The 27,075-nt window shown below is 43.2% G+C and overlaps 1 protein-coding gene across 1 annotated transcript in view; it reads left to right on the top strand.

Moving 5' to 3' along the window:
* Tbca (tubulin folding cofactor A) overlaps nt 1–24,525 on the top strand; it is a 53,733-nt gene extending 29,208 nt beyond the window's left edge. The window contains exons 2-4 of the mRNA XM_032899016.1: nt 14,152–14,257; nt 18,873–18,959; nt 24,247–24,525. Coding sequence (XP_032754907.1) covers nt 14,152–14,257; nt 18,873–18,959; nt 24,247–24,327 — 274 coding nt within the window. The 3' untranslated portion in view covers nt 24,328–24,525. The remainder of the gene's footprint in view (nt 1–14,151; nt 14,258–18,872; nt 18,960–24,246) is intronic.
* Nucleotides 24,526–27,075: the final 2,550 nt, after the last annotated feature.

Below are 27,075 nucleotides of genomic sequence, written 5' to 3'. Positions count from 1 at the left end.
TCCTGCGGTTTTGTGCCCTTTTGGAGGCTCAGACTGTGGACATTTGCTGATGGAGGCTGGGCGAGCTGGGAGTGATGGGTTTCACATGCTCACTCTTCTCCTGCAACACTTTGGTCAAGGTCCCAGTTTTAAAGCAGTTATTTAAATAACATTTGGTATAGAAGCTGCCTCATTTTAAAATTGTGTTCTTTATAGATTTTTGTGGCCTAAGAACAGTGAAGTATTTATTACCGTTCAGATGCTGCATCTGAGATGTCTAAGCTAAAGACATAAACTTGGAGTAGGAAAAACCTGGGTTAGATTTTTATAAAACTTGAATCGTTGTTATATAATTTTTAATTAAATATTTTGTTGGTAGCACAGGGTAGATGTAAGGGATGGGATCGGTAGAGCATACTTATATGATTTCGTATAGAAACTTACTAGTATTGTATAATTCTGCTGTTTTTGCCACTGCATTACCGTTTAGGAGATATATTCTTTAATTGACAGATATTTTACTGACTTACAGAAATTGGAGACTGAACATTTTTTATTTAATGTGGTATATAAGTACAATATAGGAATTTGAAAATAAAAATTTGTCAGTTTCTACATCAAAAACTTTATTATTTTCTTTGTTTAGGATCCTAATATGTTACCCAGTGGAATCTGTCTCACTAGATCTTCCTAAGTATGTCAGAAAGAATTCTGTGTTCAGATTCTTGTGAGAAGGGCCGAAGTCGACAGCTTTTCATGTTTTCTGTAAGGTTATGCCACTCTGTGTGAATGCTAAGAAGAGGCTAGAATAGGTAGAGTTTCCCAGGCTTGCTTGCACATAGAAAGTCTTCTTTTCATCATATCTGCTATTATCATTGAAAGAGTGATTTTTTTTTCTATAAAAGAGCTGAGGGGTAATAGAAATATGGCTGTGTTTACATGTTCAGTCGAAGGAGTCTATCTGTACATATACAGGTTTGAGTCGTAGTTGTAGTTGTAGCCCCTATGTCTTTAACTCTCAGTGCTACAGATACTGAGTTTTTGGGTTAGACCACAGAAAGGGATGTTCGTCATAGATGTGTGCTCATGGCAGACAGATCTTTGTGAATTCTAGGCCAGACTGGTCTACATACTGAGTTCCAGGCCAGTACAGAGAGCCTTGAAAGACCTGCCTGCCAAATACCTCATCTGAAGTAAGTGAGGGGCTATGTAGAACAGTTATGTGCGTGAAGTGGTGGTGTTCTGAAAGTCTGGTAAGCACATGATGTATGTATTGTTCCTCTTTGTTAGAAGACTTCGTACTTTGAATGCTGACACATGCTGTTCATGGTGTCCACGATGTGATTCCAGCTATGACAGTGACGCCTTTAAAGGGTTCGTTGACTAATGCAGAACAGTGGCATGTAAATGATTTACTTGGAATAATTAATGGAGTAAATGGATAGTGGATTTAAACTAATGCACACACTTTGTGAATTAGATAGTATACTTAAGGTTGGGGCAAGAAAGAATTGGAGGATTTCACAGTCTGGGGATCACCAATTTTAGAGTAATTAAGAAAATTCAACTCTGGAATTTTTAGATCAGGCTTACTAGCTGCTATGAGGATAAAAAATGTGTGCGTTTATGAAAGACAGACAAACAGAAGGAGAGGGCGAGGGAGAGACTGAGGCTGACATGTGTGTGTGTGTGTGTGTGTGTGTGTGTGTGTGTGTGTGTCGCTCAGAAGGCAGCAGACCTGCTGACACAGAAGTTACAGGTGTTAGGACTGTGACTGCTGGGTGCTGGGAGAGAACTCAGGCCGGGAAGAGCAGGAGTGCTCTTTATCACTGATGTCTCAGAACCGTAAGGGACAGTGTAGAGAATCCGTGAGCTGGTGTGAGCTGGTGTTTCTGAGTCACTCACCCTAAGACTGTAGTTTTGAAACATTGCATCGATTTTGGATTTTGCATGCATCATTTTAGCTGTTTACAAAATGTCTTGTCTAACTTACTTATTAAAATTAATTAAAGCATATATTCTACTGCAGCAGTTAATAGAACTTGAACCATCTCCAGTTTAATTGATTAATTAATGGGTACTGGAAGAAATAAGGTAACAAATGCCATCAAATTAAGCATTCATTTTCTTTCATTTAGGCTACACAAGAACAATGCATCGCTTCCATTTTTGAGAGCTGAGTAGCTGCTGTCAAGAATAGGACAAGTTGTCTCTGCACTGTCCTTGTAGTATTTCATTTTTAAGACATTAAAATTATTATTTTACTGAATTATTTTTACTTTTGGAACAGGTAAAAGACGTTAAAGATTTAAAAATCACTTCATTTACCCTAAACATGACAGTTTGATGGATACACAGTGCATCGTAATGCAATCCTGATTTTATATTTTCCAGCCACATGGCCTCACATTAGCTACTTCTCTTCTTTGACAGTGAAGATTCTCTTTCTCTGAGTGAAGCAGGTCAATCGCTGCCTACCTCTGCGGGATCATGAGTACACTTGTGACACCCCTCGAGGCAAGGACCTTGCTGGTGTCAGGCACATCACCAGTCTTCAGGGCTTATGCTTTCCAGAGCAGAAGTCGACCAAATATGAGCGCTGTGCTAATGGGGTGCACAGGCCATGGAGATCAGTGGGCTCTCCTGTCATCTGGGGCTAGTGAGAGGAGTGGTGGTGGAATGGTCCTAAAGATAGGAGCGTGTGAGTTAGGTTTCAAAGGTGGGGAGGAGGGCTGAAGAAGGAAAAGCAAGTATTCCAGTTAGAAAGACCCTCCAGCCCTTTCTCATTGTCTGTCTGTGTCTAGTGCACTTTTAAGTTTCAAGAATATAGACTACTATTGAAAATTCTTTAATAATCTCAAAATCTTTTTAAATTGTTATATTTAATTAATTTTTATATGTATATAAGTGGATGTGCATGGCAGAAGACAGCTTGGGGGGTGGGGGCAGACGGAGACACAAGTTCTCTTTCCATCACGTGAGTTCCAGAGATTGAACTCAAATTCAGATTGCTAAACTTGGCAGCAAGCATCTTCACCCACTGAGCCATCTCGTTGTCTCTCAAGTTTTTAATTTGTTTGTATATTTATTGTGGTGATGGAGATTGAACCATGGCTACATGCATGCAAGCCAGAGACCCTATCATTGAGCTGTCTTCCCCAGTCCTGACCCCGAAATTTTGATTTACTGTCATTTAAAGATTAGGAAAAATAGAATGTCTCACTTGGAGTTCTTTAATGACCATTAGAAAAAAAATTAGTAGAGAATGACTCCAGATTTTAACTACATACACTGTATAGATGGTGTGCACGAGATCAGAAGATTCTGAGGTCTCGCTCAATCCAGTTGACATGGATTTGCCAGTGTAAGCTTCCCACCACCATAGTTATAAACGATGGGTGTGGTTTCCTGGTGTCTGCTGTGTAGCACCCTTAGGCAACCCAGCGCCATGAAACTCCATGGTGCTGACTCTGACTCTCCTGCCCTCCTCTTCTGACACCTTAACGCTGGGCACTCGGCAAAGTAAAAAGGAAAATGTGACTGAGATGAAAGATAGCATTAATTGTGGGTTTTTTTTTTAAATTATAAAATAGTCTTCCACAATTCAGAAAACTGAATTGCGTAGTTTGATCTTTACTTTCTTCGTTCATATTTACTTAAAATGGCAAGAAAAAAAGATGAGGTCTCTCAGTTATGAGTGTTTTGCTTTTGGACTGAACTGTTCCAGAATTAGCGGTATAGTCCCTAAGTGCATGCTGCAAAAGCCTTCAAAGTGGCAGCCGTCCCACCTGCAAGCCCCAGTCTGCAGCAGCGGTAAGATGCCCTGACAGAAGCTATCAAAATGACATCTCCTCTGTCCACAGTGTACCTCCTGCCTCAGCCTACAGCTTTCATGACCTCCACTGCAGGAGCTGCCTCACAAGGGCTGTGCAGTGTGGCAGCTCCTCCTCTCCTGCTGCCCTAAGCAGCTCCACAAAGGGCTTCTCAGCTAAAGCTGGCTGCGGCCAGATGGAACTTCCCACCCTAACCAGTGGGCTTGATGCACGGAAAGGGAGAAGAAAAAAAAGCCACCAATCCTGGAGCAAGAAAACTTACCAATCTCTGAGCCTTCCTCAAAAACCTAACAATCCCTGAGCTCCCCAAGCTCAGGACTTGAAATCTACCTCACCAGTCCTCAATCTGGAAAGCTCCACCCCTAAGAAATCCTTATATAAGTCACGCCCTTTGCCCAGTTCCCTGCTGTCTATTAGCTCCCAGAGCAGCGGGCAGCCTCCCTAGACTCATCCCTTCATACCCTGGACCCTCCCTCCAATAACTCTCCTTCTTGGATTTTCTGCCTGGCCTGACTCTCATCAGAAGGAGCTGAGACGAGAAGTGAAGGAGGAGCAGGGTTTAGGCTCTTCAGCTCCTCAGCTCAGCTGGGGAGACCCTCCTGGAAGTTGCAAGGCCTCTGCTGAGTGGCTTCTTCTAGGGTCTGTATGGTTCCCAAGCTCCTGTGTCTCAGGATACCCTTCCTTTGGGACACTGTCCCATCTCAGAGCTGTGTAGTTGGTTTCTGGGCTTGTGAGTCCCAGGACATCTTTCCATCTGAGCAGAAACAACATGTTCTTTGTCCTGTGGAGTCATGTCAGTACAGGTGTTGTTAGCTCAAATGACAAGAAGATCAAAGTTTACATGGCTTAAGATGTAGAATTATTAATTATAGTAAATCTGCAGATAGAGTTCTTGGAAAGACTTCAGTGACATCAACAAGAACTAGAATTACCTGATACTCCAGAATGGCCTGTCCTTTAAAATCAATTTTCTCATGACCCCACAGACCTTCTGGCACATGTCATACAGGACAGATCCATTCTATCAACAGAGAGGGTGAGGACATAACTTCCTAGGGGGAATCATAACCAAGATTGGTTTCTCTTATTGAGAGCTAGCAGCACTAGTCATAATTAAGCACACTTAGGCATGAGTTTGTTGTATGTTCAGAGGTTTGAGAATCGTAGTAAATGTGTATTTGTAGTGGCTAAGTGATGGGTAAGACATTTAAAATAAAACTTTCCTGATACATAGTATCTGTGAGCATTTGGATAAACCTCTGAAGCTCTGTGAGTTTTAATTTCCCCTTTACTGCAAATGGAAGAGTAACAGAACCTATTCATGTCACGTTTGTAGGATGTGCTGTCATAACTGCACCATTGGAAAGAGCACACAGCTGAGGTTGGTTTATGGCAGTGGGGATGTTGAGAGACTGTAGGGTCAGGGAGATAGCTGGGACAGCAAAGTGCGAGCATGGGGACTTGAGCTCAAGCCCAGAAACCACAAAGAAATGCCAAATTCTTGTACTCCAAGGGCATGGAGAAAGGTGGACCCTTGATATACACTGGCTGGCCTACCTAGTGAATCCCATGGGCCAAGGTAGAGGGCATCAGAGGAACAGTACCCAAGGTTGTCCTATACCCTCTATGAGTATACTCACATATACCTTGCATACAAATATACAAAATTATAGAAAACAGTCTGTAAAATGGATAGAAACAGAACTAAAGTTCTAGTATTTAAATGTAATACAGTATCAAAATATTTGTCATTAAGACCTCAATGGGTGTCATAGGAGAAATCTGAAAAGTAATTTTTTCTTCAGAAAAAGGAGATCTCTGTCAGTGGAAAAGAACTGTGACTGTCAGGAAATAGAGTTACACTAGAGATTTCAAATCTAGGACCTACACATAGGAAATTGGCTACATGGCTTGAAATTTTTACAAAATAATTTTAAGTATTGTTATACTTTAGGTTTCATTAGCTGACCAGGACTCATTCTTGCCAACACCTGTCATGATTTTTATGAGAAAGATTTGGTAGATATCTGTTGTAGTTAGGGTTTTACTGCTGTGAACAAACACCATGACCAAGGCAACTCTTATAAGGACAACATTTAATTGGGGCTGGCTTACAGGTTCAGAGGTTCAGTCCATTGTCATCAAGGCAGAAACACAGCATCATCCAGGCAGGCATGGTGCAGGAGGAGCTGAGAGTTCTACATCTTCATCTGAAGGGTGCTAGTGGAAGACTGACTTCCAGGCAGCTAGGGTGAGGGTCTTAAAGCCCATGCCCAAAGTGACACATTTACTTCAACAAAGCCAAACCTACTCCAACAAGGCCACACCTAATAGTGCCTGTCCCTGGGCAAACCACCACAGTGTCCTTGGTCTTTAAGCAGACCTTGAAGACATAAAGCAAGTGACGCTGAAAATGAGTCTGTGGGCCTTATTGCTTTAAATGTGGTTATTACAGGATTATATTCCCTCCATATAGAGCCTCTGTTGCCCAAGGGATCTTCCTTCCAAACGTAGGTTAGACGGAGTCTTCTTCATTGTTTCCTATTACACGTGATTGTTGCAGAGGATCATAGTTTATAATTATGTGATAGAAAGAAAACACATCACTTTATTGTACCAGTGTCTTCCTGCCTTGTTACTTACGTTCTCTGTTCTTTAAGACTTATTTTTATATGTATGTTATGTCTGCATGTGGGGCTAGTTCTGAGGAAACTAGAAGGGATGTTAGATCATCTGAATGGAGCTTGAATTACCAGCCATGTGGATGCTGGAACTGAACTCGGGTTCTGGAAGAACAAGAAATAGTCTTGACCACTGACCCATCTCTTAGCCTCCGTTTTTCTTTGTTGAGTCCATTCTTTTTAAGATGTTTCTCTAAGGGCTCACACTGAAGTTCTCACTTGTACCAGTTGTCTTCTTGACCTACAGAACAGTCTTGTTGACCTCAATTGGTTTTCTCTGAGCTTATTTGCCTCTTGCGAAGCCCTTTCAGTAAAAATGCTGGCTTTCTGTGCTTTCATTTTGTGTGTGAGTGCGTGTTCACAGGCGCACGTGTTCACAGGCGCACCTCACGTGTTCACAGGCGCACGTGTTCACAGGCTCACGTGTTCACAGGCTCACGTGTTCACAGGCGCACGGGTTCACAGGCGCACGTGCACAGGGAAGCCGGAAGTCAGCCTTGGGCATCAGGAGTTGTCATCACTGTGTGTTGATGGGGTCTCTCTCTGGAAACAAAACTCAGAAAGGAGGCTAGGACGGCTGACCTTCCTCAAGCCCCAGGAGTCTGTGTGTCTGTCACCACACCAGGCTTTCAGGAGTGACAGCTAAAGACGGGCCCACTTGATCCTTCAGCTTGTGTGGCAGGGGCTTTGCCAACTGAGCTGTCTCCCAGAGCTTTCTGCCTTCACCCCACCCCACCCCACACTATTCTCAGTTCATTCTGGTTATACAGTGGGCCCTAAACTTACCTTTGTGTGTGTTCTGGTCTCCTTCTTCTTCTTCTTCTTTTAAGTCTTTTTTAGTGTAAGCTTTCACTAAAGCTTTCACTGTTTAAACGGTGAAATCTGGTGTATTGTCTTTAAAGGAACTTACTAAATGTTGTACTAAAATAGGCCTAGATTGATTTAACATTTGAGTGTTGTTACTAATAATGAGTAACAAGAAGTTTGTCATATTAGTAAGAAAATCAAGTAACTGTTGGTTGACTAGAAAGACCGAATCTAATTTTACCTTGTGCAACCTACATTTTCGATGTTTTATAATAAGAAGATGTCATGTGCCTGTGTTAACTTTCGTTGTTGTGACTAAATGCCTAAAGAAGGAAGGCTTTCTTCTGACTCAGAGTCAGGTCATGGTCAGATGCTTTCATTGGTTCAGAGCCTGTGGCAGCAGGATGAGCTTGAGCTTGGAGTGGGTGGGACCCAACCAATCCTGAAATGCCCTCACAGTCTTTTCAGTCTTTTCCTGTTTCAGAGCCCTGTCTTTTTTGTGGGGCTCATCTCTTTAGCTCTCTTACCTTCCTTTGCCCCAGCATTTGTGGCCAGACTGCAACTTTTCAGTACCCTGTGCTCTACTGTTAGTCTCAGTTCTCAGTATAAACCTGACGAAAGCAGCAAACCATCCAGATGCCCTGACCATGCCCTGCATTGATCGCACTTCCCTTCAGGTCCTTAGACATCACCCTTGGCTCATTCTCCCTTCCCCCAGGTCTGAAGTCATACACAAAATGGAGCAGAGTTTGCGACAGTGAGACAGGAATGGCTCCAGTCTGGTTTGTTAGATTTCAGAAGGCAGAAAGAGATCAGAATCTAACCTCAACAGATGAGTCTGTATTTCAAACAGTGAAGGCCAGACTCTCTCCCTCAGGAATGGAGGTTCTTCATGGGGGAAAGGCTGGCTGGGACCCTTTATAGGGACAGGTGAGGGGACTTGGAAATGAGGAAGTTTGTACACTTGTAAGGGGCCTGTAGTCTCTTCTTGGAATTGTTTGCTTAGGCAAGACAGACCATTCTAAGGGACAGAGTCTCCCAGGAAACATTCCTTTCTGGGCTCTGGTTGACAGTTGAGCAGGGCAGTTGTAATCTAGGAATCCTTCCTGTTTCTGCAGCCCATGCAGTCTATCACAGTTCCTGAGAGAGTCCTTGTTCCCAACTGAAGTCTCTAAGTCTGCTCTTCACTGGACTTGTGCCTGTTGGTAGCCTGGTCTGCAAGCCCTTTTAGAATCACCCAGTGAGATCTACCAGTTACAGCACTTGAAGCTTCTGCAAACTTCCCACAAGGGAGTAGAGAGGCTTCTGAATCACATTGCTAGGCAGCCACAATGGCACTTGCTCACTCTTGCACTCTCCCCACAGTGTGTGTGTGTGTGTGTGTGTGTGTGTGTGTGTGTGTGTGTATGTGTGTGTGTATGTGTGTGTGTGTGTGTGTCTGTATCTGTCTGTCTGTCTGTGTGCATGCATGTGATGTGTGCCTGTATGTGTGGAACCAGGTTTTATCTTCAAAGTGATGTACTAGAATGATCAGATTCCATAGGCGCCATCAGAGTATAGCTCCACGGATAGATGAAAAACCTCATGATCTAATCCCCTCCTCAAACCCCCTGAACTGGCAGCAGCCAGATCTTTTAATAAACATACTTTTAGGGGAGCAATGTAGAATGAGACCAGAACATGGGCACACAGTATATGGGTAGGGGATTTCATTGTACTGTTACATATGATGTAATAATGACCTCAATACCCAGGATTTAATGCCTCTTAGGCTGTTACGTTTGTCCTGTATAATGCTTTGTAGCTACTAACAGCTGTGTTTTCAGCATCGTGTAACTTGTCATTCATTCATTCATTCATTCATTCATTCATTCATTCATTCATTGATACTGTTACATGGGACTGTTTCTGTTGTGTTCACTTTGTGTATACTAGAATTACAGGTTGTCGCTAGGTGGATGATTCTTTTTTTCCCCCCCCCTTTTCTAGGGCAGTAATTTTTCTGTCCAATAACTTTTTCCTGAGCATTTGTTTGTCATATGTGGCAAATGGGTAGGTGTCCCTAATTTTGTTGGTGCTGCTCCTGCCATCCTCCATAGACAAACACAGTATAATGGGGTGACAGGGATTCAAGTCAAATGTTTCCAGGGGAAGCATGGTGTACCTCTCTGAGAAGTTACTGGTGTGCTCTCGTTTCTCCATACTGTCTCACTTTCCTACTCCAGAATTGCTTTGTTTCTATGATTTGAAAATGTTAAAAGGCAAGTGTATTCATGTTCTTAAAGCATATTTCTTAAACATTCCGATTACGGTGAGCAACTATAACATCAGTCTAACATTTTCATAGTTCTTAACTTTGTTTGGCCCTGGCCAGAGATTGCTACCTTGATTATATCTTTGACTTACAGGATTTTATAGAATGTTCTGATCTCTGGTAGCCTATCCAGCTCACTGTGGTTTAAATCTGAGGTGGCCCTCAAAGACATATGCACCTGGGGGCTTTGTTGCCATCCTAAGACCTCTGGCTTAATCAACAGATCAGTCCCTGGTGGGTTTGTAATATGAAAGGTTAGGCTGACAGTGAGGGGATGCGCTGGCAAAATAAACCTTGTCCTTGGCCCCTTTCTACCTCTACTTCCTGACTACCCTGAGTGAAGCAGCTCCACCCCATTGTGTTTTGCCTTACTTATCATAGGCCCAGAAACAGTGAATGTGGACTCAGACATGAGCCAAAATAGACTCCTTTACATTGTTTCTCTTTCATAACTGTCGTGGAGATGGGAGGACAGACTGCTGATGACCGACTACTTTTTTAGAGGAGTTTAGCAACCAGAAATATTTGGAAACACTCTGCCTTGTTGGTAATGTGCTGAATTCTGAGTACAAATGAACAGTAGTAGTCACATGATGATAATTAAAACAGCGACTCTGTGACAGTGGTGGTTTACAAGATGCCACAGCATGGAAATCCAAAATTTGCAGAAGCCAACTTACACAAGAAAAGTTTAATGGGGCTCAAATTTCAGAGTGTCATAGAAGAATGTGACAACATACGTGGTGATGGAGTCTTAGCTGAGAGCTTAAGTCCTGATCCACAAGCTCAAGACAAGAAAGTGCCCCAGAAATGCTTGGGCTTCTGAAACCTCACAACCTGTCCCAGTGACAAACCTCCCCCAGCAAGGCCACATCTCCTAGTCCTTCCTAAACTGTCCACCAATGGATGACCAAGCCTTCACAGATATCGAGGCTGTGGGGGACATTCTCATTCAAACCTCTGCAGCCGTGTGTGTGTGTGGAAGTAGAAGTGTATATGACATGGGGCAGTTCATAACGTACGAATCGTCTGAAAGAGAAGTTTGTGCTTAGTTCCAGCCGGTAGTGAGAGTGTGCCCCTCCTGTTTCCAATGAGACCGCGGAGAAAAACTAGAAATCCAGACCTAACTCAGCTGCTTCTTGCAGTGCTAGCCCTCAAATCTAGGGCCTCACCCTTGCTAAGCAAGACCTGCACACCAACTAGAACCCCAACTCTTAAATGCTGGGGTAGCTTATTCAACTGTTAAGTTTTCCCAGCTTTTTAATGTATACAGAAACTTCTCTGTCCCAGTATTTCTTTTAAAAAAAAAAAAACAAACTGTTTTAAAGGGACCTTTTAAGACCATTATCTGTAGTGCTTTTGTGGTACTTATATTCAAAATTATAATCTTAATGGGAAGCAGTTTTAATTTATTTCTTTTATATTTTGTGATTATTACTTCTTTGTTCTGTTTAAAATTTATGACCTTTTTTTTCATTAATTGTTGTTAATTGTGTGTGTGTGTGTGTGTGTGTGTGTGTGTGTGCGCGTGTGTGTGTGACTGATTTTTCAACTCTCAGCATTTCTTAGTTACCTGTTGCAAATGATACTTTTATTTCCTCAGATGGGGGGATGAGATGAGAGCCATACCCAAATTTGACAACACACAGCTTGGGCTGAGCCCGGAGCATTTCTTTCTTTGTTCTAACTATCCCTAGGCATAGGCTCAGAAGCTTCTAGCCTCCATGCAGTCTAATCTTCCAAGCTGATTGATTCAATCCAGCTCCTCTTGGCTTCTGACTGAATTACTCTGTAATCATACATGACCTCGTACCAACTTTGGCGGACTATTCTAATCTTCTGGCTCCTTCTTGTTCTCTGGCTCTCCTCTGTCTTCCCTGTGTCTAGCTTGTTCCCTCTCTGCAGCCTGTCCTGGTAAAACTCCTCCTCTCTAGGCACTGCTCTCTTAAGTAGCTTTTCTCTTCTCTGTGCTCGGAAGAGTTGGGCATATTCTATTCTGTCAAATCTCTCTCTGATTCATCACTTTGTCTGCCTCTCAATTAGACACCACTTTTAAATGTGGGTGCTTCCTTCTACAAACTCACTTTACCTTCATTGTTTGGGTACTAAGGGTGTGTACTAAGGGTGTGTCTATTCCAGCAGAGAGATTAAAGGTGTGTGCTAAGGGCTGAGCCACGCCTCAACTAGAAACAGATTTTTTTTTCCAGTAAGTAATACTCAGGGTTCACCGTGTAACATATCTCCTGCAACATAGTTTTACTAACTAGAACCAAATATTCAAATATATGGGGGAGCTTCTCATTTAAACCACCACACTGGGGCTGGAGAGATGGCTCAGCGGTTAAGAGCACTGACTATTCTTCCAGAGGTCCAGAGTTTAAATCCCAGCAACCACATGGTGGCTCACAACCATCTGTGATGGGGATCCAATGCCCTCTTCTGTTATGTCTGAAGGCAGCTGCAGTGTACTCATATAAATAAAATAAATAAATAAAATATTTAAACCACCACACTGTACATACATACTATCTTATAGGAATGTTAATGTTATTGAACTTTGCTTGTCTTCCTTGTTAGGGTTTTTACTGCTGTGATTTAAAAAAAACAAAACAAAAACAAAAAACAAAACAAACAAAAAAAAAACACAACCAAAGCAACTCAAGGAAAGGATTTAACCTTACATGTCCCAGCTGACCACAGTCCATCATGAAGGGAAGCAAGAGCAGGAACTGAAGTCGACACTGTGGCAGAGTGCTGCTTACTGGTTTACTCCTCATGGCTTGCTCAACCTGCTTTCTTATAGAACCCAGGACCAGCAGCCCTGGAGTAGCTCCACTCAGAGTGAGCTGGGCCTTCCCCTATCAGTCACTCACTAAAAAATGTCCTATAGGTTTCCTATAGGTTTGAGATTCCCTCCTCTTAGATGACTCTAGCCTGTGCCACGTTGACAGAAAAAAACCTACCCAACACTTCTATTATAAACTTGAATTAACCAGAAATAAGAGAGACTGCATTTTTATTTTGCAGGCTTCCTTATTACCAGAATCTACCTGATCTCTACCTTTTCTTGCTTGAACATTATTTATACAGGTTTGTTTCCACTAATGGTGATAGAACTACCTTTAAATTACCTATTCATAAGGAGAGTCTGGCATGAAAAAAATAAGTTCCCAGTAAGTAGTAAGCAGGGGTTTTGTTGAAAATAATCTAGTCTTTCTTTGAGATTTGGTATGTAGCATACTCATTTCCCCGCTACTGTGTTCTTTTTTTTCTTTCTTTCTTTCTTTCTTTTCTTTCTTTTTTTTTTAAGATTTATTCATTTATTTTATGCCTGACTATACTGTAGCTGTCTTCAGATACACCAGAAGAGGGCATCAGATCCCTTTACAGATGGTTGTTAGCCACCATGTGGTTGCTGGGAATTGAACTAAGGACCTCTGGAAGAGCAGTCGGTGCTCTTAACTGCTGAGCCATCTCTCCAGCCCCGTCACTGGTCCGCTACTGTATTCTTTAAAGACATGTGTACAAAGTTTTGGAAAACATATTGTCTTAGTTTGGTTTTATTGCTGTGATGAGACACCGTGATCAATGCAAGTTTTTTTTAAAGGACAACATTTAATTGGGGCTGGCTTACAGTTTTAGAGGTTCAGTCCATTATCATCATAGCAGGAAGCATGGCAGCGTCCAGGAAGCTGTGGTACTGGAGCAGCTGAGAGCTCTACATCTTCTTCAAAGGCAAATAGAAGACTGGCTCCCGCATGGTTAGGAAGAGGGTCTGGAAGCCCATGCCTACAGTGGCATACTTCCTCCAACAAGGCCACACCTCCAAATAGTGCCACTCCCTGGGCCACGCATATTCAAACTACCAAACATATAAATTTAAAAAAGCACACAGAAATGTTAGCTCTTTCCCAGTACTTTGACATTGCAGGTGCAAGAGGGGGTTTCTCTTCTTAATGTGTGAGCAGAGGCAGCCTCCCTCCTTGCGTCTTTCCCATGTGCGTCTAACCTCATGTGTTATAGCTCAGATAGAAAGCTATCCTGGCAGTTAGAAGAAAGGAAAACCACAGAGTCACATCCCTCAGTAAACCTCACACAAGAGAGGTTTTAGGAGGGAAAAACCAGGGAACCCTGGGGCAGGGCCTGGCCACTAGTGTTCCTCAGGCTGGAGGTCTGGCCCCTTAGCCTCAGTGGCAGCTGGGGTTGGGGCGTGGGGCCTGTCACTCAGGGAGTGGAGCTTACAATGGGGGTCTCTGCTGTCTGACTGAAATTGGTGAGAATAACCAACATTACTGTGTGACTGTGGTCTTCCGTGGCTCCCCAGTCAGGATGCCTTCCCCTCCAAGCTGTAAGCACACTTTACCCATAGAGGACTTGGAGCACAAGGCTCATTCTTATATCTGAGGTGGAAGAAGCTGCCTCCCTCTGGCCTGCCCATATTAACTACCATTTTAAATATGCTTTTATTTACACAGTTTCTCTGTCATCCTTTAGAGAAAAAATTTAATTCTCTGAAACATTTTTGGTTTGTTTATAGACTGGTCAAAGAAAAAGTGATGTATGAAAAAGAAGCAAAGCAGCAAGAAGAAAAGATTGAGAAAATGAAGGCTGAAGATGGTGAGAACTATGCCATTAAGAAGCAGGTAAAACCACCACTTACTGAGAATGGGGTAACTCACGTAGTCTTTCCCGTCTGCCTCCTCAGAGGTGACGCTGTGCACTGTGGAACTGGCATTTAAAAGTAAGGAAATCGCTGTGCTCGGGCTTTTCTGTAATCTTGGCAGTCAGAAAGCTGAGGCAGGAGGATTGCTGCAAGTTAGAAGCCAGCCTATGGACTAGTGAAGTCCCATCACACAAACACAGAGAAACCCCAGCAAAACAGAAATAAAGCTCAACAAAGGTAGGACACTGACCCAGGTGAAGTGGCCACAGCAGGTCGCAGCGCTCACGTGTTAGACACAAGCGCCCGTGGTCACTCTCAACCAGGAAACTACAGCTCCTCCAGTTCTAAGTACTGAACATAAAACTTGGATAGCATAGTAATACAGTTACATGTAAACTTTAAAATAGCTTCCCAAACTGACGTGAAGACCACTATAAAGTCTATGTTGTATTCCTTTTCATGGTGGTCAGGAAGCGGAAGGAGACCAACTCTTCATCCGTAGTGAAGGGATAATGAAGTGCACTGTACGAACACTGGGGTAGAACTCATTGAAGGTTAAGGTGAAGTCTTGAAATGTGCAGAAATGGGTGCAGCTGGCTGGTTTGGAGAGCTTGTGTGAGTCTCGAGGAGTGGGGTCCCTACTCTTGAGTTGCTGGTGTTGTGGTCGCCCCCAGGTGTCCTTGTTCTCCAGTGACCGCAGGAGCTGTGTGGAGCTTTTGGTGATTTCTGCTCCTCACTTGGTCTTGCTTGAAGTGTCTGCACTTTTTTTAAAATCTACCTTTTATTGCCTCTTTTCTGTATTTTCCTATTTGTAATTTTATCAATTTGTATCTCATTTCCTTTGATTGTTTTGAGTTCCTTTCCTTACCTTTTTTCTGTTGGTTTGTTGTTTTGATTGGGGGCAGGGGTACTGTTTGCTTGGTTTTGTTCTTTTAACAGGAACTCTCTGTAGCCCTGACTGTCCTGGAATTCCCTAATTAGAGCAGCCTGGCCTCCTGCCTCTGCCTCTGCCTGGATGTGTTGCTATTTAAGGGTTGGTTCTTTTTCTGTATTTTTGAGGTGAGAACACTTACTCTTGCTCATGTCAACATTCAGTGCTGTGGATGTCCCTCTCCCCATTAGTTTAGGTCTGGCTGCATTTGTGGCCTCAGCTCCCAGGTGCTAGTGTGCCTTGCCTCCACTGCCCTACTGAGGGTTCCCTCACTTAGACAGTGTGCTGAGTGTGACTGTGGGGTTGGGACTTTTGTTGGTTTTCACTGTAGTGTGATCTAGGATGTGCTCTGCTGTGTGCCTCTAGGGCTGGAGTGGACTTGCATTCGTAGTGTGTTCTGATCCTGGCTGATAGCATCCTGTGCTGGTGTCTGGTTCTTTCCTAACTTTGCTCTTTTTTGTCTAATATGCCTATAAACTGTTGAGTGTTTAAGTATGGAAATCCCCATCTATTTTTTTGGATTTGTTTATCTGTTCAGTTCATATACAGAGTCATGTTGCCTTGCCATGCTTATAGTGGTATGATAATATGACATCCGTTTACCCCTGACAGCATTTCTTGATCTGCAGCAGTCAATGTTGCAGGACTCTCCACTGTACAGTGTTAATGTCCTCACCGCTCCTGTTGTTTTTAATGTTTCCACATCTGTCTCCATCATGACTTCTCTGTTTGCTTACATGTGAAGTGACTGTCTTATAAGAGTGACTGTCTTACAATGTCAGATACATTAGTCTGACCATGTTCTACACGGTATGTGTGCCCATGCTCTACACAGTACATGTGCACCATTTACATCTCATGTACTTGCTGGCCTGTAGAGTCTACACAACCCTTCCTTTTCCCTCAGTGGATTCAGAAGTAAGACAAACACAAGTCTAATGGATCCCTACTCCCCATGTGAGTATGTTAGCATCCTGCCACCATTTAAAGGAGAAGACTAGCTAATGTTGCAGTCATTTCTAGAGTTTCGTCTGACAAACAAGTATAACTGTCATTGGCTTCAGAGACAGCTGACATATCCTACAGGTTGTTCCAGATTATAGGTCTCAGCCAACCCTGGTTTCAAGCTCTACTCCACTAAAGAAGCTGAAAACCTTATCCTAATCAGTTACCAGCTTAATATTGCCACATTGTTTCACAGAATTATTCCTGTCACAGAGATTTCCTATCAATTGGACTGTGTCCTTTTCAGTTTTTATGTTTGAGTGTAAAAGAAATTGATCAGCTTCTAGGTTCTGCAATCTTTAGATTGTTATAAGCTAATAAAGCTTGCCTAGTCTTCCCCAGCTTCCGTTTTACTAGAATAACTACCAAAAAAATGTATCGTTTGTTTTAAAATGAATTTTGCATCAGTGAGGATAGTACTCTATGGTGTTCCCCTAAGGTTCCTTATGGGTTCCAGTGTACACCAAGACCCTGATTTTTCCCTTAGATGAAACGTAGTGAGCATTAGAGTAAACCTTGTTTTCAGGTATTCTGAAGAAAGGTACCATTCATTTGAATGACTACTTTCCAAGGAAGATACTGTAGCTAAATTTGGGTATTTGGGGATGTCTTCTTTGTGTGGTCATGACTCAGATGTTGTTCTTGGCAGATGAAGTCCCAGAAATTGGACATTGAGTTTCACTCCTAGTCAAGAAACTATTCCAAAAGAATGCTGGGAAAAAGAAAATCAGTTTTCTTTAATGGACTGATTCTTGGTATGTTAGCCACAGTTCAGGGCAGGCTGTAGTGCTCCAGGCTCCGTGCTCAGGAATAGTTGGCTGACACAAATTGGACTCCATGGTTTTTAGTGGTCTTTTTGTTGTTGTTTGTTTGTTTGTTTTTTAAAAAGAACAGAGTTTGGCTGGGTAGCAATTTGGGAAGGCCCTGGGAACACTTGAGGGACAAGATTGAATATGGTAGTGTACTGTAGAGGAGGGAGGGACTGAGGGAGGGAGGAAGAGAGAGAGAGAGAGAAAAGAGAGAGAGAGAGAGACAGAGACAGAGACAGAGAGACAGAGATAGACAGAGACAGAGACAGATGGCAGGTGTTCAGTGCCGCCTACTGTAGGTTAAATCTTCAGATGTGAAACCTGTGGGTGTGGGGGTTGGGGTAGTGAATAGAGAGGAAACTTAGTAATAATCTGGATGGAATACAAGAGAGAGCTCCACCTTGCTAGACTAATGGAAGATCTTACTCTCTACTAATATGGAGAGATAATAAAGAGTAGAAGTTATGTGGATAGTGCTGCCTAAGTTCATTTCAGTAGCATTAAAGCCTGGGACACAATTGTAAATGCGTATTTTTGACTTGTCATGAGTTTGACCCGAGTCTTTTTCATCGTCTTTAATTCCTGTAAGCTGTTCTGCAGGCGTTCCACAGGAGGGGAATCTACAATATTCCTGCTGCCAGTTTTCCACACATTAGCAAAACTAGTTTAGTGCCATTGCCTAGATGTCCTTTACTTGAGAGTAAAGTCATGCTCCTATATTTGAGATTTTAACCAGTGCCTTATTAATACAGGAGTTCTAAGTTCAGCCTTGCTTTTTGATCCAAGAAAATAGATGTGGATAGAGAATCCAAACGTTGTAATGGGTTTATTACAATATGAGCTATGATAGACTGTCAACCAAAAAGCATGGCAATTCTGGGTCCCACTAAAGTGTCCATTATTTCAGCATCATTGCCATTAAAGTGTGTGTATTGTTTTATTCGAAATCTCGGTTAATTTTGTACCCATTTCTCTGAAAGCCATTGATTATCATGATATCTATCTCTGAGAATAATGAAGGAAATGAAGTCCAGTATCTTGACTGACTAGTAACTGAGTTTCCTCGTTTTCTTTTGTGTTTTGATAGACAATGTAGCTCTGAGTGGTAGATTTTACATCCAGAAACATCCTTTAGAGTAAGAGTGTCCCTGTGGTTAATTCTCTGTGTTTATCTTCAGAAGGAATAGGCAAGAAGTTCAGATTCAGAGGGTGCTGCATTGGTAATTCGGCTCAAACCGCTTGGGGAGAATAATCTTTTTCCTAAAATGAAGCACAAGGATAAGTAATAACTTTTTATGCATGATAAGCAGCAAAATATGAACCTGCTGGTCTTTGCTTTTCGTGTTTCTTTACCTCTGTCTTTCAGTGAGTCCCTCCTGCAGTGTGCACACGATGTGATCAATAACTCAATAACTTCTCTCATGCAGTAATTATCTCCCTGTGATATTATCTGAACACTGTTTTCCTTTATTACCCAAAGATGCAGGAGATATTTATATGACCAGCTGATCCCATTTTAGATAAAGGTGCTTTGTGACAGCAGGAGAATCGTTTACTTTAAATAGCCTTTCAAAATAAGAGCTGAATGAAGAGCTTTGCCAGTTAATTGCCACTTACCATGAGAAAGGTGATTACCAAAAGGAAGAAAAGTGCAAAACTTTTGTGAAGTTCTGCTTAGAACTTGTACTTTGCAGAATTACAGTCTGATAAACCCAATTTAAATTACAGCATTGCATCCTTTAACATAACTGTACTTTCCATTTCCTCTGCATCATTAGTCATATGCCAATGTATAATAAATACACATTAGTCCTGTCATCCGACGTGTCTCACAAGTGTTCTCATTGCAGGCAGAGATCCTGCAAGAGTCCCGGATGATGATCCCAGACTGCCAGCGCCGGTTAGAGGCTGCTTACACTGATCTCCGGCAGATACTAGTAAGTAAAGATTTCTCTGTCTTATATTTAAAATTTCTACAACCTAATACATGGAAAACCAACAATTTCAAATTTAACACTGGAGAGATGTATTTATTCGTGCTGTGTCTTAGTTTTCTCTCCTACTGTATAGTAAAATACTCTTGGCAGGAAAGCAGCTTAGGAAGGAAAGGTTCACTTTAGCTCAGGGTTCCAGATCAGTGTGTCATAGCAGGACGTCACAGTGACTTGAGAACTGGCTACATACATCTGTAGTGAGGAACGGATGCAGTGAGCGCACGTGTGCTTGTCTCCTCTGCTTAGGGGATGGCCCAGCCCATGGCTAAGATGGGTCTTCCCACATCAGTTACATAATCAGAATAATCTCCCACTGACACTCAGAGACGGACGAGCATTAATCAGTACAGCCCCTCACTGGTGTGCCTGGGGCTTGCCTCCGAGGTATCAAATTGACAGTCGGTTTAACCATCGTACCCGCTGTCCCAGCGTGCTTTTAAATGTGTAAAGGGTTTAGCTTACGTTTGACATGACTCCACTAACGTTCTTCACTGTCTCCTTTGCTCTACTTACTTATTTAAATGCCTGAGCCACAATAGTAGGTACCAGTTCTGAGCAGTAGCAGTATATTTGGTTTGTGTGCCTGTGTGTATGTGTGCGTGTGTGTGTCTGTGTATGTGTGTGTCTGTGTATGTATGTGTATGTGTGTGTGTATGTATGTGTATGTATGTGTGTGTATGTATGTGTGTACGTGTGTGTATATATGTGTATGTATATGTGTGTATCTGTGTGTATGTGTGTGTATGTATATGTGTATATGTATTTGTGTGTGTGTCTGTGTGTGTGTGTGTGTGTGTGCACATGTACTTTTTTTGACAAATAACAATGAGTCAACTGTCCAAAATTTGATTCAATCCAATGTCTCAGATTGATTGACCCTCATTAAAAAGACCTGGAATTATTTAAGATTCAAACCTGAATAAACTTGAGAGAAAGGGAGGCCAGAGGTAATGGAGGCAGAGCTCTCAGGAAGCCACCGAGGTGGATGGCACTGTTATCCTTCCTGTTACAGCACACAGTGCTTAGCTGACTTTATGAGTGGATGGAAGTATAAATAAAAGCATCTTGTTTCTTTATAAACAGATGCACGGTGTGACTGTCCTAGTTCCACTCTCTGTTGCTTAAGGGACAAAGAACTTACTTGGCCTCAGTTGCAGTCCCAACCATCACTGCAGGAAGGCAGGCTGCAGAGAGCCGTGAGCTGGTGTTCCCCGTGAGTGTACGCCCGACAGCTAGGGCCAGCCATGCAACCCTACTTCCTGCCTTCCTGACACAGACACATCGCTAAGCCCTACCCTTCCCGACCCCTTGTCCCCATGTCTGGAGATCATCTCCTAATGTAGAGTGCAGGCCACTTGTAGAAGTCCTTATTGTCTTTAAATTTTCCAATATTTTAAAAGTCTGGAATCTTGTAACTGAGTTCCTATAAAATCAAAAATTATTAAAGTTATTTTCAGCATAAGACAGTACAGAGTAAACATTCCTGTTTCAAATGGAAGAATTGTGGCAGAGCAAGAACTAAACAGATGGAACTCGGCAGAGAAACACCAAACCCTGCAGCTCTTTGTCCTGCATCTGGGGCTTGGGATGAAGTTGGCCGAGATCCAAAGGCACAGGCAGCCCACACACCTCATCCCTGCGTCCTACAGCAGGCAGCTTCTGTCTGCACTCCACACCCGCAGTGCTCCTTGAGGGGTACACTGTGCTCCTGGCTGCACTTCCTTCTGGGGCTCCACTGTGGCTAAAGCTTCCTTTACAGTTAGCCTCTCGGGGCTCTTAGCACAGGGACTGCCCCCATGCCACACTGCCTGGCCTCAGCTGCCCTCCCCACACATCTTTCACGACTACAAAACAGATAACTCAGGCACAGAAGCCGAGTTCTGAGGACACCTCAGGATCCGGCCTTCCCTGTGGACCGCAGTGTATGTGCTTCTGCGGCTGCCCCTGGAGACACGCTCCCCTGGGCAGCTGCTTTCCAGGCACAGGGAAGGCCTTAGGCTTTTCTCCTGTGCTCGAGATGGACCCTCCATGGCGGCTCTGCCTTCGGAGCGTTTTCTCCCATGCAGCACAGACGCCTCTTGCTCTCCGCAGACAGATCGTACATTGTCTTCTCCAACTCCCTCTGCTTCTCAGAACAGAAGCAGAATGAAGCCAGATTCTTGGCCAAAATATCACAGGAATGACCCCAGCCCAGTTCCTGAGAGCCCTTCTTCCCTCTGTAACTGTTGCTGGGCCTCCATTTCATATACCATTTCCTCCACATTCCTGTCCTCCACACCCCACTAGATTGCCAGGCAGCCTCTGCGTCCAGCATTTAGTGCATTTTCTAAACCAAACACTTCCCATTCTTCCTACAAAGCAGCTGCCGCGGCCTGCTTGGGTTCCTCACAGCAAGTGCCTGCTCTTAGTGCCACTGCCTGCCTTAGTGCCGTGTCTTGTTGCTGTGATAAAATATGAATAGAAGCAGCCAACCCGAGAGACAGAGCTTACTTGGCTCACAACTCCAGGTGACATCCATGGAGGCACAGGGACTTGAAGCAGCTAGTCAGCATTTGTCCTTAATTCAGGAGCATGGCGGGCGAGCTAGTGTCCCAGGCAATTCTAGACTGTGTCCAGGAGGCAGTCAGTACCAGCCATCGCACAGCTGAGGGTGGTGACACACCTTTAATTCCAGCTCTGGAGTCAGAGGCAGGCGGGTCTCTGAGTTCAAGGGCAGCATAGAGTCCTGTCTCAAAAATAAATCGCCCCAGCTATCCTGGTATCACGTCTGTCGCTGTGATTCAAAACAATCAAATAACCCTAACACAAAGCTGTGAATCCCAGCAGGTGAGCAAAATGCTACTACCATAGTTTTGGAGCCAGTTTGAAGCATGGCTTGTCATCTCACATGGACAAGGCCCCCAGCATTCCAGGACGTTACCTGTCCTTGGGCAAGTGGGGCTCACAGGTTAGAGGCATTTTGTTTAATAGGCCTCTTCAGCACAGTGATTGAAAGCTTACAACATAACTTTAGCCTTTACAAAGCAACTTCAGGAAGAAAGGGTTTAATTTTATTGACAATTCCAGATTATAGTTTATTATGGGGAAGTCAGGTTACTGGAACTTGAAGCAACTGGTAATGTCACATCCACTTAATAGTAGAGGGAAATAAATACATACACGGTCACTTGCTTGGGCTCAGTTTCTCCACTCTTCTATAATTCAGGACCCCTAACCTAGACAATAGTGTTGCCCCAGTGCACTGGGTCTCACATCTCATATCCAGTGGAACAGAGGTCAGTGTGCTGTTAGAGATAAAATGGGTGTCATATTATCCTATCATCATTGGCGGTGTGGCCACCTGAGGCGGGAACTAGGAGTTGACCTCTGTTCCCCTGGAAGAGCATTGCGTGCTTTTAATCCTCTCAGGCACCTCCCCAGGCCCCATCGTGCACCTCCCTCTATAGTGGGTTCCAATACAGCCAGGGCTACACAGAGAAACCCTGTCTCAAAGCAAACCAAACCAGAAAGAAGGAGAAAGAAAGACAGACAGGAAGGAAGGGAGGAAGGAAGGGAGGGAGGGGGGGAAGGGAAGGGAAGGAAGGACCAATCACTGTTAAAATGCTACATAGAAATACCATTTTTATGTCTTAACAATTTCAATACTTTTTTCTCCTTAGGAGAAACAGCTGATAAGATGAAATAATACAATTTGTTTAAAAATGTGTTTAGATAGTTAAACTTGAGGTTAAATTAAACTATTACATCTTCTCAGTAAACTTCCATTTACTGAAAGAAGAATGTTGAAGTTGTTCAGGCCTAAGAAGTTGCTACCAGCGTCTGAGTTCAGCGCCTCGCATTACTGTTACGTTGAGCACACAGGTCACTCCTCTTTCTGTCATCGCTGTCTTCACCTTTTGTTGTCCGTGACTTCATCTAAACCTCAGGGCTGGACTGATGGGCCAGGTTCCATCCCAGCACCAGGGCAGCTCACAACAAACGGTAGCTTCAGTTCCAGGGGATCAGACGCCCTCCTCAGGCCTCCATGGGCAGCAGGCACCCATGGAGCACACAGACGTGCTTTCCAGCACAGACTCCAGTCTGACAACACAGGCTTTCTCTAATTAATCTGTTGCTGTCATTTTTTTTTTTTTTTTGAAAGGTCAAGATTTTATTGTCTTAATAACAAAATCAGCTTAGAACTGGATCACTTGGCCCTTTCTCTTCTTGTCACCTCCCACTTTAAAATGCTTGTATCTCACAGTAGCCAGCATCTTCTTAGATCTGCAGTTGGGCTCAACACACTCCAGTCTCAGCACTGTCCTAAGGCCGCATCCCCTGGGCAGACAAAGAGTCCTTGCCCTTGTCCTGCGTCACCCCGTGGGTGGTGCTTCCCACATTCCTTGCAGAATGTCTGCTGGGTCTTAGGGACGCTCACCATGCTTGCAGGAGCGCTGTCAGCTCAGGAAGGACGTGCTTTATATTTTAATGAGAGTTTCATATATATTAGTGTGTACAAAAACTCAATTTTTAAATATCAGAAAATTAAAGGGGGCTCAGCAGTTAAGAGCACTGACTGCTCTTCCTGAGGTCCTGAGTTCAGTTCCCAGCAACCACATGGTGGCTCACAACCATCTGTAATGGGATCTGATGCCCTCTTCTGGTGTGTCTGAAAACAGCAACAGTGTACTCACATACATTAAATAAGTTAATAAAAAAAAATCTTTAAAAAGAAAATTGAAGATGTTAATATTTTGTTTGGTGATAGTATGATATATCATTAATAAGCAGACAGCCCACTTTCTCATTTGATTGTATTTAACCTGTGTGACATCAGTGACAGCATTTGGCATTGGGAGTAATGGGAGTATTATTTTCTGATAGATGATTAGCAAATCCTTGTTTTTTACTTTTAATACATTGTAAATAATCTGTTTTGTATGATAATGCTGGACAAGTAAGGATGAATTTTTTAATGTGTGATTTTTATTTACTTAGCACTAATACATTTAGATAGCTGTGTTGTTAATTACACCATACTGTTGTTAATTACAGTATGAGAATATATACTAAACTAAGCGAGCCTCTCGTTTCCTCCTTGCCCAGGAAGAGACTGTCAGAGCGGTTCTGTACCTGGAATCCTAGAGTCCTTCCTTTTCCCTGGTTCTCGAGTCGCTCACTGGTCTGTACTGTAAGCAGCAAGTGCTGAAATTCCTAAGGACAGACTTAACTTTGCTCGTTTTCATTTCAGGAGAGCGAAAAGGACTTGGAAGAAGCTGAGGAGTACAAAGAAGCCCGCATAGTGCTGGATTCTGTGAAGTTAGAGGCCTGACGTTTTTCTGTACGGCGTGATTTTTTGCATTAAATCCTGGGGTCCATTCTACAATTCGTCATTTTCGGCCACTGCTGTGTTTAATAATATGAAAACGTGGTTCTTTTTATGCAGTTGCATATATTTTTCTTTGCATAACTTAATGTGTCAAATAAATGAGTTCATCTAATAAAATTGTTTGTTTTATACTTTACCAAATTTTCAGTTGACCACTTAGTTAAATGTCATTACATCAGGTGGTGTTGAAGTTTGTCTGAAGTGTAAATACTTCATAGTCGTAGGTTGAGTCTCACACTGGAGCAGGTCAGCTGGGAGCAGCAAGGGGAGGCTCGCTGTGCCGCTGTGAGAAGCTTGTCCCTGCTGGGCAGACTCCCCACCCACTCCTCACCCATGCCGTGTAAGTGTGTAAGCCTGGAAAACTCCTAGACTCCCAGCGTGAATGGTTATGGGTCCATGCCTGGGTTGTTGTCGGGTCCTTAGGATGAGGGCAGACTTTGTTATGTCCCCCTGGGAAGGAGTGTTAGCAACATGACGGCACACCCGGATGGGGAGTCTTTTCTTTTTACTTCCTGTCCATTTTTGATTTTGTACCTGTGATGAACGTGGAAGGCAGACAATGCTCCTACCGAGCTGGGGTCCAGCTGGAGGTTTTGTTTTTGTTTTTACTCTTCTGAGAGTATTTTGTCGCTCAGGTTGCCTTGAGCTCACAATGGAGTACAGACGCCTTGAACTTAAAATATCTTCCTGCCTCAGGGTCTTGAGTAGCCAGGGTCACAGACCATCAGGGTTACAGCCTTGATTGACTGGAAACAGTATCATATTTTGTTGCAAAGTGTTTTTTTCTGCAGGATTATAAACTCATTCCATTCGAGGGTATTTTCTCCCTCAAATGCATGATTCAGTTTCTTACATGCCTGGAACATGTGTGTAAACTTTATGGCCCCAGCCGGACTTGAGCATCGATGCAGTGAGCCAGAGCAGTATTAGCATGTAAAGTTGTTTTCTGCACTAGAGCAAAGGAAAAACAGTGCTGGAAAGTTGTAGGACAGTGTGGGTTGGTCTGGTTTTCAAGATTAGATGATCACTCAAAACTAGTAATTTTACCGAAACTAGTAATTTTACCGAAACTCGGGACTAGAGGAGAGAAAACCTCCTTTCATAGCATTTCTGAGGGCTCTCATTCATGCTTGGCTTCGGGGAGATCACCCTAGTAAGCCCTGTTTACACCAGTGATCCCAACAGGAGCTTCTGGTTGACCCTTTGATCCTTTACATTTCTGAATAAGTGTTTATTTCCCAATTAACTAGGTGGTCCTTCCTTTAACCTGTATCGGACCATGGGAACATTTCCTTAGGAAGGCATAGAGCTGCGGGAGGGGAAAAGTACACGTAAAGTAAGCACATGCGTATTGTTACAAGTAATAAAAACCAGCTAATAGAATGTTCAGTTAACATTTCTCAACTTTCCGGATGATGACATTCAGAGCCTAACATTTTACAATTGCCTATACCTATGTGCTGATCTTCCAAATTGAGCAGTCAAACCTGTTTAATCTGGATCACTTTGCAAACTTTATCACATTAGTTGGCTTTAAAATAATCCCATCAGACTTAATAAGGACATAGCCTATAGCTGGCCATCATTTAAACCTTATTATTTGGTCATTCAGATAAACCATGGAGAGATTGATCCTTTCCTTGATGGAGAATTGGGGGGGGGGGGGGTGAAATGTCGGAAATTTGACACCCGTGAGAGAGCGCAAGTTCTGAAGCAGTCGTCGGCATGAAAGGGTTAATCAGATGATTTAGTCCTTGAAGCCCTGTTGAGTATGTTAGCTGGAAAGATCTTGAATGGCTCAGAAATAGTGTACTGTCAAACAAATTAGAAGTATTAGTGTGCTCGAGGTTCAAGAGTGCTTCTTAAGATCCACATCGCACTCCCCACTCTCTCCTGCCCTCACGAGAAGTGCCTTTCAGACACTCGAAGCCAGGTAGAATTGCCTTCCCGTAGACCTGCGCCTTCCTCCTGCGGTGCCTTCGATGGGCAGTTACGCTGCTTTCCTATTTTTCCAAGGAAATCGTTTCATTATGTCACAAGATGTAAATATTTTTATTGCACAGTTTTTCCAAATTAATACAGAAAAAAAAAATTCCTTCAGTAGAAAAAAAAGACATAGAAACACAGGCTTCACAGAGGAAGAAATCAAACCGGTAGCTGTGTTTCTACTGTTCTGCTCCAGGAGTCATTAGGCTCCGATTAGTAATGAGTACCAGGCTGTTGTGTTGGTGCACGCAGGTCTCAGCCGGTGAGATTAAGGGTTGAAATGAGAAATACAGGAGACATTGCATTGTTCTCTCTCTAAGCACCCGACGAGTACCAGGGAAGCCCGAGGGCTGCCTGTACCATGGGAACTTAATGCAGGCACTTACAAAATTACAGTGGTAAAGCTTGAGACCAGCCCTTGAGAATGGAGCTGTATTTGCAAATGGGATTCTTGTAGAAAAAGATGAAACCATTGATTAACCCAATCTGACTGACATCCTAGTAAACTAGGAAGATGGTTCAAGGCCAGAGGATGGCTCCCTGTGAGCTGTGGTGTGATCCTGGTGATGGAGACAGAGGCAGGCATGGAATATTCTCCCATGGGGTCCGCAGATACCCGTGCAAAAGCCCACAGAGATGGGAAATGGTTTCCACCCTCACCCAGGCTGAAGTTCTTCCAGCAGTCCAAGAACCCAAAAGCTCTCA

This window comes from Rattus rattus, chromosome 3 (assembly GCF_011064425.1).
Source record: "Rattus rattus isolate New Zealand chromosome 3, Rrattus_CSIRO_v1, whole genome shotgun sequence".
In the NCBI taxonomy this organism is placed as follows: Eukaryota; Metazoa; Chordata; class Mammalia; order Rodentia; family Muridae; genus Rattus; species Rattus rattus.
Note: the sequence above shows the minus strand (reverse complement) of the source record. Positions and strands in the feature narration are given on the sequence as shown.